General features: G+C 42.0%; 1 protein-coding gene across 1 annotated transcript in view; it reads left to right on the top strand.

Moving 5' to 3' along the window:
- The window catches only part of LOC132567659 (uricase-like), a 63,985-nt gene that overhangs the window by 40,531 nt on the left and 2,885 nt on the right, over positions 1-20,569 (top strand). Inside the window, exons 2-7 of the mRNA XM_060233340.1 lie at positions 3,161-3,379; positions 9,095-9,211; positions 9,479-9,557; positions 10,703-10,892; positions 14,063-14,186; positions 15,002-15,085. Of these exons, the coding sequence (XP_060089323.1) occupies positions 3,161-3,379; positions 9,095-9,211; positions 9,479-9,557; positions 10,703-10,892; positions 14,063-14,186; positions 15,002-15,085 (813 nt within the window). The remainder of the gene's footprint in view (positions 1-3,160; positions 3,380-9,094; positions 9,212-9,478; positions 9,558-10,702; positions 10,893-14,062; positions 14,187-15,001; positions 15,086-20,569) is intronic.

Raw genomic sequence — 20,569 nt, 5'->3', positions numbered from 1 at the left:
CAGTATGTTCAAAATGAGAAAAGTTATCTTCTGTGCTCCATTCCAGAGCAATTCTTCTTTGCAACTTTTTAAGTCTTCATAGCCATGCATGATTATATGCTATGATTGGCACATTCATACATTTTCATACATTTAAATTGTTGGCTCTATGTTTTTCAAATAGCTATTATGATAGCTAGGTTTTGCACCTGCTAGTTTGGTAGTACACTAGACTATTTTGTCTTACCTCTAAATCAAAAAGGCTCTCTACAATAAAAAAAAAAAACCTGAATGGGCATCAAAAGAAAGCAGATAAACAGTCTAATGGATTTTTTTCCAGACTGAAAGTTTGTCACCACTAGGGAACAGGCCCTGTCCTGAGCCACAATCACATTCATGTATGGAACACAGAACATAGCTTCTTTCTCAGTTGGATAAGTAATGCTGATTTCCATTTTCAATAAAATAGATTTGGTCTAGGGTTGGACTTCACACTCATTGGTTTTCAGGACAACCTTTACCATGTAAATCATAGGATTGAATATTGATGGGATGTGAGATACTCTTGTAGCTACAGTGAAGGTTCTATGGCCACACCTAAAACATTTGTCATTTTTCTTTCCTGTAAACTTTTTACAACTGCTTGTAGCACTTGCTTTCACTTCCTGGTTTTCTTCAAGGTTAGACAGCAAATCCTCATTACATTTTATAAAAAATGCCCTTCCCTTCTCTGGAATGCCTCACTGACATATTTCTTCCACTGGGCAAATTCTTTAAGTCCTCCGCTCAAGGCAGATACTGATTCAATGCTGGTTGAGAAATATTGTGTCTTACATGAGACTTCCTACAATATTGTCAGCATGCTTGACAGAAACACAAGAAATACAGGATCATATGCTTAGTCCTAGCTACTGCTGTTAGGGCAACCACATCAACAGTATATGTTCAACTGGAATCACCTTAGATACTGAGATCATCATAGCCTTTGTGCTGACTTGTCAGTTTCTAGTCATATTTTACTCCTGCTTTTCTAGGCCCTGCTTTCTGTTAATTTGAACAGCCTCTGCAGATATAACCTTGGTTTTATTGTTCTGTGTGCATGTTTTACAGTGCCACAATTGGTTATATAGGCCCTCACTGCTTGTAGTATGAGAGTGTGCACTTTGTGTCAGAAACACCTTGCCTTAGAATGTCCAGTTTTGACTTAGATCCTAACCATTTTTTCTGCTGATGGAAGACACTTTCACCAGTGGAAAGGAGGAGGCCCTTTTCACCATTTGTCTGCCCCACCCCAATGCAGACCTGCCACTTCACTTCTCATGCTGTTTATAGGCCCCCATCCACTCCACTACCACCACCAGGATATGGTTACAGGGACACAGCAGGCTGTAGTAGAAACATGGCTTTTATGAGTTCCACTCTGCTCACACTAAGCTATTACTGGAAACTATTGTGGCACTTGGTCACATATAGTGTTGCTTTGATCAGGAACCATAGTACATTCAAAAGAGAAGCAACACAAGTACCTCATAAAACAGGTTCTTTCTATGTGGGAATGTAGAAATATTGTTGTTGTTTTGGCAAAACCTCAGTTCTGGTTCAGACCTCTTTAATACCATGGGCAAATAGTGATTGAAACTATTGTTGTTCCTTAAATGTGTGGGTTGGAGTTACCAATGCTCCAATTTGGGAACCTGACTGCTCACAGATCCACTGGTGTGGAATTAATCTTATAAAAAGGTAAGGGTAGTCCCCTGTGCAAGCACCATTCATTTCCAACTCTGGGGTGACTAATAACCTTATAGCTATTGTCAAAAATTGGTTGTTAACATAAGTCCAAATTGAGCCTTTTAGTTTTTCACAGAGACAGGAATCCCATATCTGTATAATTTTAGCGTGCGTGATTGAATATTCTACTGCACAAAGATCAATATATCCCCACAGACAGAGAAATATGTAGCAAAGAGGAAGGTTACCCACAAGTGAAATTATTGAGAGAGGTGAGGTGAGGTGTCAGCCCTGTCCACCTGCCCCTGGAGATAGATCCACTAAGGGAAGCAGTTAAACTGACAGGTGAGGTGGAGTAATTTTCACACAGAACCTGTAGTACAAGAAGGGACTCTAGCCTGGAGATTTAACGTATTGTCAGTGCTTCAGGAAAATTTAGCTGATGTTTCTACTATTTAAATGCAAAGACAAAAGCAGCCCTCATGTAACCTCTTTAGAAGTCAAAATGTTACTACAAGTCAGGTAGCTCATCATGTAAGCCAACATCTGTATATTTTTAAAAAATCATATTGCTGTTGCATAAGCCATTTGTTGCGGCAGCCTAGCAGAAAAGGTCCAAGTATCCAAAGTAAAAGAGTTAATTTTATTGGTAGAAATGTTGAATATAAATGTTAACAGAATGTTATAGTCTAAGATGGAAAGGAAAGGTATTTACAGGGCTTTTTTTGTACAAAAAGCCAGCAGGAACTCATTTGCATATTAGGCCAAACCCATTATGTCACAATGTTTCCCACAGGGCTTTTTTGTAGGAAAAGCCCAGCAGGAATTATTTGCATATTAGGCCAAACTCCCTGATGCCAAGCCAGCCGGAATGGTGTTCCTATGCATCTCTACTCAAAAAATGCAGACAGCATAATGTAGTGAGAGTTATACCAAATGCAGGGCTGACACATCCATTAGGCAGCCTTAGGCAGCTGCCTGGAGCACAGCCCAGGGAGGGAGGATGCCAGGTGGGGGCCTCGCCTCTGCAGTGAGGGAAATAGCCAAGCCCAGTGGCACAGTGCAGCTCTTGAGCCTCAGAGTGTGCTGCCGGCTGCCATTGCCTGGCTGCCATTGCTTTGTCTCCCGGCTTCCAGAAGAGGGGAGGGAAGGGTGCAGGCAACAAGGTGGGGGCGGTGCCTACCTGGGCCACCAGCCTTGTGCCAGCACCTCAGCACTGGCGCTGACCAAATGCTATGAGAAAGTAGGTAGCGTTGAAAGAAATTTTTTCCTCATGTGTTAGATGGTGGCCCCAATCCAGAACAGTAATGTGAAAGGTGCCTCTATGTTCTTAGTAAAGCAATAAACATACTCTAACCATTTATGAATATGGGCTCAGAGATTTGTCTTAATTCATATAACTTATGTCTTATATGTCTTATAATTTTAACAACGTTTGATATTTTCTTTACAGCCTAAGGATCTGGAATATGTGAATTCTGAATATGGCAAGAATGCAGTGAGGCTCCTGTACATTCGACGAGAGGGCAAGATACACTGCATCAAAGAACTGGAAATCTCTTTACATATAAGACTGAATAATGTCAATGAATATGTGAATAGTGACAATTCGTGTGTCATTCCCACAGACACCATCAAGAATACAATCCAGGCTTTTGCAAAATGCCGAGGGGTATGTTTTTATGTGACTATGTTTGGTTGTGTATCAACATTGTGTTTATGGTTTGTATTGATGTGTTTCCTGTCAATTAGAAAACAAGTTCTCAGACAAAAAAAAGTGGGGGAAATGGGGTGGGGGAAGCAAGCTTTAATCAGAGTTATGATTTCATATGAATCATGCCAGCAAATTGGTGACCTGGAAGTATCAAGCAACTGTGTGACGTATTTACTATGGTGATGCATACAAAAATGCTTTCCCAAAGGACGACATAAATGTTCTTAAAAACTTCTCTCTAAAACTTCATCTACACATTAGAAAGTTCTTGAGTTTGTTGGGGAATAACATGAAGACTTAACCTATCCTTACCCCTCTGTTTTTGCATTCTCCATCCCATGGCCTGCTATTGGCTTCTCTGAAAAAAAAATGTTACTTATGTGGCTACATATAAGTTTCACAATGAAGGAATAGCAACTTCATGGGACCCTTTAAGGACCAAAAACCAGGAGGAGGGGAGAAGTGAAAACTTGCTTTGGCCACAAACAGAAAAGAGCAGGTGAGTGTCTGGGAGACACAAAACTCCCATTGCACATGTGATGTAAAGCCCTTGTGATGTTCCCCAACAAACACAAAGATTTTGTAATTGATAGATGGAGCCTCAGGGAGGATTGCTAGCTTATGATTTTAGTCTTACACACCTGTCAGTTAAGACTGGAAAATGAAATTTGCTGTTATAATGCATTTACAAGCAGTAATAAAAGAAAAAAAATCATTCAAATGTTACTATTTTGATGTGAAAGGTGATTTTGATTTAAAAAAAAACCCAATCAGGAACATTTAAGTTTAGGGAAACTGGGGGAGGGGAACCTTAATTCTTATTTTTGGATAATTTAAAAACCTTTAATGGATTTGCATTAGCACATAAAGGCATGTTTTCATTGCTGCAATATGAATTTTACAGCAGATTTCTGATTAACCAAGGTAAGATAAACAATAGCATGTAGCAGATAAATTAGGAGCCACTCTTTCTCTTTCATGACATAACACATAGGAAATTGAGTGAAAATGAAAGGGGGGGAAATTTTACTATGGACTAGAATTCAAAGAACCATAGCACTAGGTATGTGAGTTCACGAGAACTTCAGTATTGTTTTCCTTAAACAAGCACTCTGTGGTGGTTGTAAAACTCCTTTATGAACTGTGAGAAATTTCAAAAGGAATTTAATGACAGACTGTAGTGATTAGCTGTACAAAGAGAAAGCCCAAAACTCAATTGAATTAGTGCAAGCCTCTTGTACACATATAAGCAGTGTTCTGGATCCCAGCTAGCAGTTTTAAATTCATCTGCTTGTAATTAAACAGTAAATCCTCTTGCCATGGAATATTAAGAGCATTTGGGTTAATAAAGACTATCCAGGACGTTTCCCTTAATCAAAACCATGTGTTGTGACCTGAGCATATCACAAGACACAGTATTGATTAGGACTTCTGGGTTTGGGTCATGGAGGATTGAGCTGCTTCTCAGCAGAGGAGCAGACCAGAACCTCTGTTCTGGGCAGAGAAGGTGACCCTAACACCTGCTGCCTACTTCTCCCAGGCAGGAAGAAGGCCAAGACATGCATATGAAATTCTGAGGGGATTTACTTTGGCTGACGAGGAATCCCAGTGGGATTCCTTTTTGGCTTTGAAGAGTCCCCGGAGAAGGATTGCATTCCAACGTCTACAGAGGACTTCTGGGGTCATTAAATTGACTTAAATTCACCAGGATTCAAAGCTTCTTTGGAACTGATTAACATCTATTTTTGAAGAGAACGGTGTTCAAAAGGATAGCGACTTTAAAGGTAAAAGATCTTTATCTATCACTCCGGGACTAAAATAAGACTAATTTGAAATAAAGACAAAGATCTGGATCCAACTACGTTATTTTAAAGTAAAGAAGATAAAAGAGGGGGTAAATTTGGGACTAATGAAATTCGAGAAAACAAGGTTAAAAGAGGAAAAACAACTTTTGTTTTGAATACCTGTGGTCGGGTCAGACAACCCCCTCCAAAACAGAAGCTGACTTGGTGAAGACGTCACAGGAAATGGTGTCATAGAAATAACACGAGACTTCTCAACCATCGAAAACAAGACTTCGTGGCAAGACAGGAAAAAAGTAGCCATTAAGAGAAGGGAAAACTGCAAGCCTCCTAGCCCTCTCTAGGACCATAAATCATAGAGAAGTGCCGGCGGCCATTAAAAGAAGGTCAAAATTTCAAAAAAAATAAAAGAAAAGAAAACAGGACTTTAAAACAGCAGATATCATCATTAAAAGGTGAAATCTATTGGATTATATACTTTGAACTAATTTTGGAGCATTCCAGGTGAAAAAGGGAATTTTTTTTTTTAAAGGGACAGAAAAGCTGTGGATGCCATTTTGAAGATAATAAAACTTAAAAAAAATAATATCTCGACAGGAGCCTCTGGGAATGGTGATTTTGGGCTCATCTAAAAGGGCATGCTTTAATCTATAAGACTGTGCAATTGGAAATCAATTTGGTAAGGTCAACTTCAGAGCCTATTTTAGCAATGGGCAGGCAGTGATGTCTGTGCATAAATCAGGAGCAAAGCAGATTTGTACGAGGGCTAAGTCACTTGAAGAAGCAAAAATGGCTAAATGGCAGGAGGCAATAGAAGCTATGGCGGCAAGACTGGCAAAAGTAATAAAGGAATCAATAACAGAAAGTAAGAAGGAATTAAAAAAAGACATTGAATCCAGTGCAGAGGCGGTTAAAAAAGAAATTAAAAAAGAAATTGAAGAAATTAAAAAAAAAATTAAAAAAGAAATTGAAGATCTCAGGAAAGACTCCCAAGCAGGAGGTAGAAGAAAAGGTGAAAGACCAAGATTCAAGAACTGATACAGTGGATTCCACTATAAAAAAAATGCAGGAGAAAGCAGTGCTACAAGACTTTAAACAAATGGAAACATTTCTGAAACAAGATAGAACGATAATTTGGTACATGCTTTCAGCTGCACGGACATTATATGCGCAGATGTGGAAGCAAGATAAAATACCAGAAAAGTGGGACTGGACTTTAAAAGTTATGCATTGGAGTGAAATGGACAAGCTTACAAGAATCTTAAAAGAATATGATCTAGAGAAGTTTAAAAATGAGTGGGGAAAATTTCAAAAATATGTTGAAAAACAATGGAAGGTTAAAGAATATCTGGCGAATTTTGACAATGGTTGAACTTTAGAGGAATAGTAAATAGACTACAGTCAAAAAGCGAGACTATGTGAACATATTTTTTCAACTTTTTTTTATAAGGGCTAAAGGCTTATAATGAAGATGGATTATAATTATAACATATGGTTTTTTCTTTCCTTTTTTCTTTTTGTTTTAAGAATTTGTTTATGAAGATTCTTTAACTGACAAAATTACCTTTTATTTTTAGCAATTTAATTAAAATACACTGTCGAGGGTCATGAAAAAGGGGGGAGGGAGGAGAAAAATGTAATGTATTTGTATTATTTTTAATAAGTATTATTACAATATATTGCAGTATAATAAAATTGGTTTAAATAACAAGACACAGTATTGATTGATTGATTGATTGATTGTATGGCAGAGTTATGCACAGGAAGTATATAATAAGACTAGGCATAAGGCCCATTGTGAAGAAAAATACAATGGGCTCTAGAAGGAGGCTCTGGGCAAGTGCCCCCCCTTGCTGTCTTCCCACCCACGCAAGTGAAGGCATTCACTCCCCCCTCCCACTTTAAGGGGAGCTGATCTCTGCCATCTGGAGAGCAGTTGTAATTCTGAGTGATCGCCAATGCTCACCTGGAGATTGCCAACAGAGGTTCCCAAGAAGAAATGGCACTGTACCTGTCTGAGGCCTCCTCAAACCCCACCCTCTCCAAGCTGCACCCCCTAAATCTCCAGGAATTTCCTAAGCTGGAGTTGACAACCCTATCTCCTTCCCTTTATCTGTCCCTCTGATTTCAGCTTTTCATCACCTTCCCTCTCTCTGCAGCCTCTACATAGGAAAAGAACAGTCTTTCTCCACGATGGGTAGGAGAGAACCAAAGCAGCTTACATCATTCTCCTCTCTCTCTTTTGATCTAAATAACTCAGTGACTGGTCCAAAATCACCCAGTCAGCTTCTACAGCAAGAACCTGGGTCTAGCAGACCCCACCCTGAAGCTCTGACTTGTATGCTCTCCTCAAAGTCCACCACAAAATCTCCAGGAATTTCCCACCAACCTGGCTTCTGAGTAAGTGCCCCCCCCACCCTTGTTGTCTTCCCACCCATCCAAATGAAGGCATTCACTTCCCCCCCTTGCCTCAAGGGGAGCTGATCTCTGCCATCTGGAGAACAGTTATAATTCTGAGTGATCTTCAGCCCTCACCTGGAGATTGGCCACAATAGTTCCCCAGTAGGAAACAGCTGGTTTGGAGGGTGGCCTTGTACCTGTCTGAGGCACCATCTGTCCTCACACCCAACCCACTCCAGGTTTCACCCCTCAAATCTCCAGGAATTTCCCAATCTGAAGTTGGCAACCATATCTCCTTCTCAGCCAACCATCCTGGGATGAGGCTGAGGGGAGAAGGGAGACAGGAAGTGACAGGAAAGAGGCAGGAAAGTTGGGACAGCTCCCTGGCTATTTTGGTGGTCTTTGGAGGCTGCCTGTATTGGCAGACTGTGTGTGTGTGCTGTTGATAGGGTGCCAGAGGTCTGTTGCTGGTGGCAGCCATGACACCTTTTGTGAGGCTGCAGTATAGCAGCAGTCCTTTCTGAGGCCATTTGACAGAGAGGACACAGAGAGGCATGGGAGATGAGGTAAGAATTTGCTTTTGGTAGTTTGTTCAACTTTCTTGGGCCTGAGCAGGTGGGGGCAGGAGAGTCAGCCAATGGGCGGTGAGAGACTTTGACTGAGCTGTGATCAGCCAATGGTTTCTGGAGTGCATGGAATGGGAGAGCTCCATTTGGCCACCCCACAAGAGATTATATGATAAACAGTTCACTTAAAAATTTCATACAAGATAGGATAAAAGCAATTGAATGGATATAAAATAAAATTAAAATACTGTTCCAAACAAGCAGCACTGCAGCTCAGATGTCCTCCCTCATTAGCTGGAACTGGAAAACCGTAATAATATAAAATATGTAACCAAGTTGATACAACAGATATGCAATCCCTCCCTCTAAATACTAATATCTAGATTTTCAATCCACTCAGTCACAGCTGGGGAGAGTTCAAAGAGCTCTGTCACATCTCCCTGGAAAGCATGATGCTCACATTCCTGAGTTGGATGGAAAATAGTTGGGCAGGTTGCACCATGATTGCATTCGGGTCCTGGCATTTTGCCCCATTTAAACAACAGGTCTGCACAACTACCACAGCCTGTTTGTATTCTATTAGCCATCTTCCAGACTTTATGTGACAAGTCAAATCCTGCGGGCCTCTTGTTGGGGGTTTTTCAGGTTATGGATATCGGATGGAACTGATTGCATCTATGTTCACAACTATTCATTCCCTTGATCAAAATGTTGTGATTGCAGGATTTGTGCAGATCTTATTGTTGGGTGCTGGATCTTGGTCTGGATAGGCCTTTGTCAGCCATGACTTTGCAGATAGGCAACTCTGTTTTCAATTATTTTTTCTATATCCACACAGTACCTTTTCTAAATACATATCTCAATGTAGTAACTGAATATACTGAGCACATATTTTCTCTCACTAGATCAGAACAATAGAGGAGTTTGGCCTCGAACTGTGTGAGCACTTCCTCACACAATATTGCCATGTGATATACTGCAACATCTTTATCCAAGAGGTACCATGGCAACGTCTGGAAAAGGTACATTGATCTTGTAAATTTGGGGACACAAAGTAGCCTATGCCCTATGCATATACAGCTCTCTCCTCCCAGGAAAGAGGCTGATGGAGGATGGGAATCAGTGGGAATGGAGGGAGTGAACCTGGTGAAGTACTGGTTTGTGTCCTCAATATTTCATATTATATTTGCTTGCTGATACTTTGTCACTTAACTTTGGCATTTTAGAAGCCTCAACAAAAGACACAGCGGTTTGATTTACAAAGTTCCTTTTTCCTTTTTAATGTCTAGGATGGTGTCCCACATGCCCATGCTTTTCTCTATAGTTCTGAAGGAGTTCGCTTTTGTGAAGTGGAACGGAATTTGAATGGTAAGACAATAATTATTCTGCCCACAGTATCTTATTTTCATTTGCCAAGTGAATAGAAGTGGGAACAGTTGGAGTTGTTTAAGGATTTACTGTAAAAAAGAGAAAGGGGAGTGGTGTCTGTTTTAGTTTGCAAATATTAGAGATATCCATTTCAACCCTTGCTGTGAGGTGAGAAAACAATCCAGAATTCAGTCCTTTTATTGTGTTTCAGTCCTATTCTGCCTTCAGATTGGTATAGATAGGGTTTTCACCACACGTGTTTACCTCCTGGCCAGGCTGAGAGATTTTCGGGGCCCAAGTTCACCCAGTGAGCTTCATGGCTGAAGCTGTGATTTAAACCCAAATCTCTCCAGGCCTTGTCCAATAGCTCCAGTGAACTTTAGTCCCCATAATTTACAATGTGACTGTGACCTATTTGTTATCATAGCCCCTCTTTGGTAAAAAGGAGACAAAGAAGCTCAGATGATCTTTATCTAGTTCATTCAGGCTCCTGACAAAAGACAGCACAATCCTTGTGGTTCTTTGAAAGTATTTAAACTTCCATGCCTTTGGAGGTAAATACAGAAATCAGATAATTTAACTACATTATTTCAGTTAAGTAATTTCTGTAATCATGTTTTAAAATAGTACAACCCCCCTTGAGAGCCCTAAGAGGCCAAAACTAAAGGACATAAACTGATGAAATAAAGATATAAATATCTCAAACATGGGAAGAAAAACCCAGATGTTAGCAAACTGATGGGGAGACTCATTGTTGCTGACCATCACATTGTTATTATAATATCTGAAAAAAAGCTGTGAGTTGAAATCCGGCACTGCAAAGCATCATCTTGCACAGTGAGCTGCTGAATCAAAGCAGAGCTACTTGCAAGACCCCTGCTCCTGTGCAAGTGTATTAAAATATGCCTTGCTAAATCTGTCAAGCAGACTTCTCTCAGAATCCTTTGCTGCTTTGTTACAGGTTTGGTGAGACATGTCTGTAACAGAAACTACAAACACAACAGAACAATATCAAAGCAAATTAAGATCCAGAGGAATATCAGAAATTTAATTTATCTGCATTGTTGCCCTCGAGCACACCCTTGCTCGCTTGAAATAATTTCCTTGCAAATTTTTTTTTTAATTTCTTCTATTTTGAATTATAGGTCCTCCAAATGTTTTCTCTGGCATTAAGGATCTGAAAATTATGAAGACAACCCAGTCAGGCTTTGCAGACTTCTTCAAGGATAAATACACCACACTCCCAGACAGGAGAGACCGGGTGTTGTCAGTAGAAACACTGGTCAAATGGTGCTATGGTGACTGCACAGGATGCTTGGACTATGACTGCATGTGGTACAGTAAAAGCCTATGGGACCTCTTTGCATAAGAATATGAAGAGTTGGGCTGGATCAGACCATCTAAATCCAGTATTTGTTTCTCACAAAGGCCATTGGTTGTCCTGGCCAAGGCCTTCCCCAGATGCTGCCCACTAGTACTGATATTCAGAGGTTTGTTGTCTCTGAATATGAAGCTTTTCCTTAGTCACCATGACTAAGTTCCACTGATGGATCTATCCTCCGTGAATCTGTCTAATTCCCTCTAAAGCCATCTAGGCTCATGGCTATAACTACCCCCACTGGCAGTGAATTCTACACAGTAATCACTGAGCGTTTTCGCACTGACCTTACTTGGGAGCGACGTCCCTCTTCACCGCGCAGCGTCTGTGCGGATTTCGCACTAATTGCTCCGCAGAACCCGGAAGAGCCGCAAAGTCCCGCGGCCTTTGCGTCGCAAATGTAAACTGGCCAAAAACCAGTTTACATTTGCGATGCAAAAGCCGTGAGACTTTGCGGCTCTTCCGGGTTCTGTGGAGAAATTAGTGCGAAATCCGCGCAGACGCTGCATGGTGAAGAGGGACGTCGCTCCCGAGTAAGGTCAGTGTGAAAATGCCCACTCTTTGAGTAAAGAAGTATCTCCTTTAGTCTGTCCCTAACCTGTTCCCCACCAACATCGTTGGATGCCCCAGAGTTCTAGTATTAGGTGACAGGGAGAAAAGTTCTTTATCCATTTTCCCACCTCATGTATAACTCTATAAACCTTCCCCATTCCAGGCTCTTGAGGCTTTCTTCATAGGAAAGGTGTTTCGACTCTTTATTTATTTTGATTGCCCTCTTCTGCACCTTTTCCATCTCTGCAATATCCTTTTTGAGATACGGTGACAAGAACTGAATAGAATGTGTGTGGCTCAATTACATACCCATGAGATCTAGTGTTGTATACTGGTTAGAAAATAGTATAGTGTCTTAGAGACCCTGATTTGAATTCCTGTTCTGCCTTGGAAGCTTCCTTGCTCACCTTGGGCCACTCATTAACTCTCAACATACCTCATAGGGTTGTTGAGAGGATACAGTGGAAGAGGAGAGAATGCCGTTGTACACAACCTTTGGTCCTGTTTAAAAAAGGTTGTTATGAGGATAAAATGTAGGTGAGGAGAACAATGTGAGCCACTTTAGGTCCCCACTGGGAAGAATGGTAGAGTATAAATGCTGTAAATAAATAATAAATAGCTAAAATTTTCCATAGTAAAGGGATAGTCCAATATACAACAGGATAAAAAGCATACTGCTATGCAGTAATGGACTGGGATAAGGAAGGTGTTTAATCAGAGAGCTGTAGTTAAGAGAGGCTTTACCAACATGGCTTCTTGTGGAGTTCATTGTAGTTGACTGCATGCTGTTCCTAGAATCATGGAGCTGGAAGGGACCAACAAGGCTGTCTAGTCCAACCCCTGCACAACACAAGTCCAGCCTAAACCTTCTTGGGATGTTATCTTAAACTGGTCTTTTAACTTGTTTTCTTTAGAGCTCAGCATTGTTCAAAGCCGTGTTTTAAATTTGTATTTATTTAAATTAATTAATATATGCAAATGTGCAGACAAGCTTTTTATGTTGCAAATCTGCAAATCCTAAAAACATTGTTATTTATGAAAATGATTCCTCTTTTCTAAGGATCTTCCTATATAATTTTTGAGAAATCAACATTTTTTTTGTTATGTATACCACGTTTGTTGAAGAGACTGCTTCTTGCAGTATTTTGTTCTAGGGAGAATGCAATATATTTCCTTCCAGATACCACATTAATGCTGTTGCAGTCGCTGTGTGCAGTGCAGCTGTGCAGCTGTCACAGGCAGATGTTGAATTTATGACAGGCAACAGAATTCCCCTCTTGCCCACACAATTTGGTGAACCTGGGTTTTTTTGTTCTTTCAAAAGTGGGCACTTCCTTGCTTTACTGTCCTGTTGCAAAGGATTACATCTCTAGCCACAATTTATGTAAAAGTGGCAAACTGCAGCAATTCTACTCTGTAAAGTTTTTGTATTCTTTAGTATCTCTGCCCTCTTCCACCGTACAATTCTGATATGGAAGTGCCTGTCTACTCTACACCAATTATTTTCACCACCACATTTTAAAGGGACAAACAGCGCAACTATTGACTTGCCAAGTGGATGTTAGCTTCACTTTCCACCCCCAGTAAAACACTATGTATTATTCCCATAACATGCTTTTATCAGGGCTCCCAGTGGTTTTTCCATCCAAGGGACTGATGAAGTCCATAGACATGCACACACACACACAGTTCTATTGGGATGTTGAGCACTCCTAGACCATTCACTGGGCCCCATGTAACATGCTTAATATGATCACATAGAAAACATTTCTCAAGCAGCTACATACAAGTCATGTAAAACTATTTCCTCTCTCTTGCTTTCCTGAATAGTGTGAAAAATCACTTCCTAGATATTATGTCCTTGACTGTGCATAGTTGAAGATGGTACAGAAGGAGGAAGTGAAACATTAAGGACTTGTTGTAGCAGCTCATGTGGTGGTTCATTGGTGGAGGACCAGCTTCTACCATCACCCTTTGCTGAATTCAGAGGGGGAACCAGTACACTTCCTGAAGACCATCAAGAGGAGGCAGCATATCCATCATTGCTGTCCTCCAGAGTCACATGGCTGTTTAGAGAACAGTAGCACCTGGTGCTAGCCAGTGATGCAATCACCTGTGTGCATTCCATGTGCTGCTAACCAGCCAGCAGCCACACACCTGCACCATGGGGTGGTAACAGCCTCAATGCCTCCATAGCTCCTACTTAACACCCTTTAGTAAAGGTGCCAGTTCCCTTCTTCAAAATTTAATGTAGTTTGTCAGAACTACTGGCCACTGGCCTGCTGTCTCGCAAGTTCATACACAAACAAATAAATAACCATAGAGTTGAGTCCTGGAGCAGTTTAGAAACCAATAAGATTTCAGAAATATAAGCTTTCAAGAGTCAAAGCTGCCTTCATCAGACAAAGAGAGCTTTGACTCTTGAAAGCTTTGTGCCCCAAAAATCTTCTCTAAGTTGTCTAAAGTGCTACAGGACTCAGATGTAGCTGTTATGCTGCAGACCAACATGGCTACCCTCTGAATAAATACAAAATGATTATCACCCAATGTCTGATTATTATGCATTTCTTTGAAGGAGAACTGCCCATGAAGCTGCCCTAGATGCCTTTGCTGGACCGCCTGAAACAGGCCATTACTCACCTTCTTACCAGAGGACTGTCAACCGTATTCAGACATACATCCTGGAGAGGATTCCACAAGTCTGTATAATTATTTCTGCCTTTAAATGTTTGCTCTTAGAACACATTACATTGTAAACTGAGGATTATGCCAGAGTTTGTGAAGAACTGGAGCACAAACATATGATGCTATTTAATATTGTTAGACCATTTGTCCATCCAGGACAGTAATGTCTGCTCTGGCTGGTGACAACTCTCTAAAGGAATAGAGTCCTGTGCTATGTAAACATTTAACAAATACCTCCAGAAATGTTGTGCCTTTGGGGGGGCACTTTGGACTGCAGTGGAATTAGGAATGTGAGAAATTTTGTGGAAACAGATCTAAGCCGCTCTGCTGTTGCCATACCACATCTGAGTAAAAACAATTTGTGATGTGACATTTTTGCACTATCCGTTGCTCTGCCTTCACAGTAATGATTAAGAGCAGCAGACTCTAATCTGGAGAACTGGGTTTGATTTCCCACCTCTCCATATTAAACTTGCTGGGTGACCTTGGGCCAGTCACAGTTCTCTCACTCTCTGCCCCCACCTACCTCACAAAATGACTGCTGTGAGGAGAGGAAGGGAAGGAGATTGTAAGCCTCTTTGAAACTCCTTTGGGTAGAGAAAATGGGGTATAAAGCCAACTCATCTTTCCCACATGAGAATAGGGTACCACTGCATACATCATATGCTGTCTTTCACCTAGATGTTATAAGTAAGATGGGCAAAGAGAGATAGGCTGGCAGCAGTTCCATGTTTCTTGTAAACTCTACTTCCTTAGCTGTAAAGGATGCCTGTATGAATGAAGATTGTATCGCTGATAGTTCTTGATGATGCATGGTTTATACTTCCAGGTTGAGGAGGTGGAAGTGATCATGTCCAACATCCACTACTGTGTTGCAGATCTAGACAAACTGGGATTGACCAATGACAAGGAGGTGAGAACGTTTTCTCTTCTAATTTCTAGTCCAAAACATCAGGATATTACTACAGAGTTGTAGAAGGGGAGAAAGGAAGAAAAAAGCCTTAGGACAGACCTGTATTTCAACTATATTTTAAACTAGTGCAAGACTTATTCATTGTTTTCGGGGACCTTGAGAAACTGTAGCTCTGTAAGCAAGAGCTAGAATTCTCAGGCAGAGAATTCTCCTTAACTCTGCTACAATTCCTAGTGTTCTCTGGAGGAACCATAAAAGTTATAGACCACCAGGGATTTTTTCTCTCCTGGGGGTACGCAGTGGAATGGCATTCCAGAACCTATTCATGGAAACAAAATTCTCAAAAAAACATTTAAAAAATCAAAAGGGGCACCCATTCTTGGCACCTCTTTTACCAGAAAGAAAGCTCTGTAAAGAACAAATAGTAGTTTGCACTGAAGATAACATCTCTAGGTTCAAAGTTATGATACTGACCTTTAAAGCTCCACATGGCCTGGGACCAACATATCTATGGAACCACCTCTCCCCATGTGTCCCCAGAGTAGCATTGCACACTACTGGTAATCCCTGGCCCAAGAGATGTCTACTTAGCCTCAACCAGAGCCAGGGTTTTTTTTTTGGCTCTGGCTAGGGTTGTCAGCCTCCTAGTGGAGCCTGGAGATCTTCTGCTTTTACAACTGATCTCCAGCTGCCAGCAATCAACTCCCCTGGAGAAGATGGCTGATTTTAAGGGTGGACTCTATGGCACTGTACAATGCTGGGGCCTGTCCTCTCCCCAAAACCTGCCCTCTTCTGGATCTACCCCCAAAGTCTCCAGGTATTTTTCAGCATAGACCTGGCAACCCTAGCTCTGGCTCCAGCATGGTGGAACATACTTCCACTTGAGATCAGGGTCCCTGCAAGAGCTACTACAGTTCTGCAGGGCCTGTAAGACAGAGCTATTCCACCAGGACTTTAGATGAGATGGCAGGCATCCTAGCCTGCCCTGTCTTTTGGTACCTGAACAATGCTTTTACTTATTGAACCCTCTATGTATGTTAGGGTACCTACCACCATCTGATTAAAACTGCTACAAATCAGGCCATCTGCTATTGCCTGTTCAAATGTTATAGGAGATACTGGACTACTAGTGTTTTAGTGCCATCTTGTTTTAATTGTTTAACTATTTTATATTATCAGTTTTATTGTCCTGCTGCCCTGAGCCCACTCATGGGGTAGGGTGGGATATAAACTTAATAAATACATAATAGTGTCAAACATCATTTTAAAGTTGAAGACTAACAGTTGTTTGTCAGATAGTTGAAGGTAGTATGGTACAGGCCTTGTTTCTTTGTTCTACTGTCATCTGTGTTTTCTCCTACCATTTTCAGTTCCTTGAAATCAGTCATTGCTTTGGCAGAAAGATGAGGGCTTAATATGTCAGAGATTATTCTAATATGACATTTATTCATAAATGAAAGAATATATGTGAAAACCGTTAGGGCAGGGTACAAGAATCCTATTAAAGATCGATGGAAGTATAGGAAGATGGTGAGAGATTTAGGGCTTGCTATTTTTTTCTTTGGTTTTAGCGGGGGCGGTTTTAACTATTATTGTAAGCTGCCTTGAACCGAGAGGAAAAGTGGGATATAAATGTTTTAATAAATAAATAAATAAACCAGATAAAAATGGATTTTGCATTTCAGTGAAGTATGTTGTCGAAGGCATTCACGGCTGGAGTCCATTGGTTGTAGATTTTCCGGGCTGTGTGGTCATGGTCTTGGCATTGTGAGACTTGACGTTTCGCCAGAAAACTGACTGGTATCCTCAGAGGTGTAACTCAGAAAATTCTAATCTTATTTGTAGTGCTGTTGTAAGCTGTAGGGCATTTTGTGTTTTTCAGGACTCGAAGCCATGCCCTATTTATTTTAAAACTTCCTTCCTTCCTGTTGAAATTGTGTTTGTTTATGGATTTCAATGGCTTCTCTGTGTAATCTAACATGGTAATTGGATGTGTTGTCCACAAAACGCCCTACATTTTACAACAGCAGTACAGATAAGATTAGAATTTCTATAGCCAATCCATATACAAAAGAACACCCTCAGGTAAGCTCGTCCATTAGCATGTCACAGCCCAGGAAGCTCCCACAAGATAATGACTCAGCCGTACCCCACCTACCTGAGTAGATATAAATCACCTGCCTACCAACTTCTACTCAATTTGACCAGAGAGAACTCCAGTTTTCTGGGCTATACCTCTGAGGATGCCAGTCACAGTTTCTGGTGAAATGTCAGGTCTCACAATGCCAAGACCATGGCCACACAGCCCGGAAAATGTACAACAACGAAATTTCAGTGAAGTATTTTGACATATTTTCCTTCATGGAGAAAAACAATGATAGATTGGAACTGGTCCTCCATCACAGTGCTTGTGATCTATTACCCTGTCAGGATGGATGTTCAAAACTCCTGACTATTTCTGAGCAAAGAATACAGTACTTGATTGTATATGAGTGTGTATCTGGTGAGGAAGAGTACTCCAGTTTTAGGGCTTTTTTAAGACTGGAAAGAGTGCTCTAGCTTTAGAAGTTTTTAAAAAGACTTTTTACTTTTCAAGATTTCATACACTTCCCATCTCCTAGTCTCTGTATTCAGATATAGCTGCTGTATGCTCTGCATACACATCCAAATCCCAAACATTTCCCCATTGTGAAAGGAATGATTTCTACTAAGAAATGATGACAATTATTTTGTATTATTGGTAACTCTACAGTATATTTTGAAAAATCATCATTACTGATAAGAAAAACACTGCAGAGCCATAATAGCTATACCATTCATATGAAATAAGGCAAAGTCAGTTATTTCAATAGGAAAAGTTAGTAAAATAGAGCCTCTATAACCTTATTGCATTATGCTTAGTGTCTTCACATATGAGGCTTGATGCAAACACATGACTTTCTAACAATGATAGACTGGAACGAAGTAAAGCCCTTTCTGTTCTATAAACATAAAGTAGTTTCATACGATTAGCTTCCCTGAGGAGTGATGAAAATTTAAGAGAATGTTCTCTCAGTGATCTCTAGACCTTTCCCTAACTGAAGTATACCTAGGAAAGAGCAGGGGCCATTTTGTAGAAAAATAGATGGTGGAGCTCGTCCAGGGATTGTTATGCAGCTGCAATACTATTCAATGGACAGGGAGGTGGAACTCTCAGAAGGGTTCAGGAGCTGTGCTCCTGTGAGCTCCCACTGAATCTGAGGCCTGGGAAAGAGTATGATTGCTAACTAAGGGCATAACTTAGGGTTGCCAAGTCCAATTCAAGAAATATCTGGGGACTTTGGGGGTGGAGCCAGGAGACATTAGGGGTGGAGCCAAGATCAAGGCTGTGACAAGCATAATTGAACTCCAAAGGGAGTTCTGGCCATCACATTTAAAGGGACGGCACACCTTTTCAATTTTTTCCTTCTACAGGAAATCATGAAGGATAGGGGCACCTTCTTTTGGGGCTCATAGAATTGGACCCCCTGGTCCAATCTTTTTGAAACTTGGGGGGCATTTTGGGGAGAGGCACTGGATGCTATACTGAAAATCTGGTGCCTCTACCCCCAAAAACAGCCCCCCCCCCAGAACTCCAGATACCCGCAGATCAATTCTCCCTGATTTTCTATGGGAATAAATCTCCATAGGGAATAATAGAGTTCCCAGCAGACATTTCCCTCCCCTCCCCCCACTTTCTGACGACCCTGAAGCGGGGGGAGGGCCTCCAAACCGGGGGATCCCCTGCCCCCACCTGGGGATTGGCAGCCCTAGCATAACTACACAATATACCTGACACATGTTGGGTCATAAGTGCATTACTGGATTTGCAGACACACATAGGGGAACTCACCTTTAAAAGTGCTTGTTTGTTTGGAGCTTCAAGGGAGCTCTGCAAGGAGAGAAGGAGAAGGGGCTTCTGGCTTCCCTCCCATCCTACATTTGCCAATGGAAAGGGTGATGGGCTGGCTTTTTGCCCCTTTCCTCTGGTTCCACATGTTCTTTTTAAGTTGGTTGGCTTCAGCCCCATAGGCAGGATTTGAAGAATAGGGGGGCCCTGATTTTTTTCAGGGGGCACATAGTAGCCTCAGCCTCCATGGCCTTCTCTTCTACCACCTCTGAGGAGGAAAGCTGTCAGCTCACTGCCATACAGCCTCCCCCCTCCCCACAGCTGCCCCAAGGTGATCCCTTTCCACCCCTCTTCCAGCAGCTCTGGTGGGGAGCCACTCAGAGGTTTAGATACGTGCCGCACTGTCTCCTGCCCTTACCTGTAGCATGATCCAGCTAGGCAAGCCCGGCGGGACAAGGGGGGTGGGTGGAAGGCACCACCAAGTCGCAACTGACTTCTGGGGCTACAAGACCTCCAGTTCGGATTTCTTCCTGTTGAAGGGCAAGCCGACGCTGCCCAAGCACAGCTCCCACCCAGAAACCAGGCCAGAAAACCCCTGCAGGCGAACATCACCTCTCCACTGATCCCCTGACTGTAGCTGGGACCACCACTTGTGTGCGCCAGCCTACCCTACGCTGCCCTGTCTGCAATGGAGCCATCCACCCCCTACCCCCGCCGACCCACTTGAGGGCCAGAATGGCCTCTTCTTGCAGGTGCCCCCTAGCTCAACGTCAGCCCAACGTGGAGCTTAACTTTCAGTCCTGGGTGCTGAAAGAGCCCAGTTGTTTCTGCTTACTGAGGGGTCAGAGATTTCTTCCAGCCCCTAAGCAAGCAGAAGCAACACAGAGCTTAACTTTCAGTCCTGGGCACTGAAAGTGCTCTGTTGTTTCTGCTTGCTGAGGGGTCAGAGATTTCTTCCAGCCCCTAAGCAAGCAGAAGCAACTCAGAGCTTAACTTTCAGTTCTGGGCACTGAAAGTGCCCTGTTGTTTCTGCTTGCTGAGGGGTCAGAGATTTCTTCCAGCCACTAAGCAAGCAGAAGCAACAGGGAGCTTAACTTTCAGTCCTGGGCTCCAAAAGTGCCCTGTTGTTTCTGCTTGCTGAGGGGTCAGAGATTTCTTCCAGCCACTAAGCAAGCAGAAGCAACAGGGAGCTTAACTTTCAGTCCTGGGCTCCAAAAGTGCCCTGTTGTTTCTGCTTGCTGAGGGGTCAGAGATTTCTTCCAGCCACTAAGCAAGCAGAAGCAACAGGGAGCTTAACTTTCAGTCCTGGGCTCCAAAAGTGCCCTGTTGTTTCTGCTTGCTGAGGGGTCAGAGATTTCTTCCAACTCCTAAGCAAGCAGAAGCAACACGGAGCTTAACTTTCAGTCCTGGGCACTGAAAGTGCTCCGCTGTTTCTGCTTGCTGAGGGGTCAGAGATTTCTTCCAGCCCCTAAGCAAGCAGAAGCTAGGTGGAGCTTAACTTTCAGTCCTGGGCACTGAAAGTGCTCCGTTGTTTCTGCTTGCTGAGGGATCAGAGATTTCTTTCAGCCTCTAAGCAAGCAGAAGCAACAGGGAGCTTAACTTTCAGTCCTGTTATT

Source organism: Heteronotia binoei, chromosome 2 (genome assembly GCF_032191835.1).
Source record: "Heteronotia binoei isolate CCM8104 ecotype False Entrance Well chromosome 2, APGP_CSIRO_Hbin_v1, whole genome shotgun sequence".
Lineage (NCBI taxonomy): Eukaryota > Metazoa > Chordata > Lepidosauria > Squamata > Gekkonidae > Heteronotia > Heteronotia binoei.
This window is presented reverse-complemented; position numbering and strand designations above follow the sequence as displayed.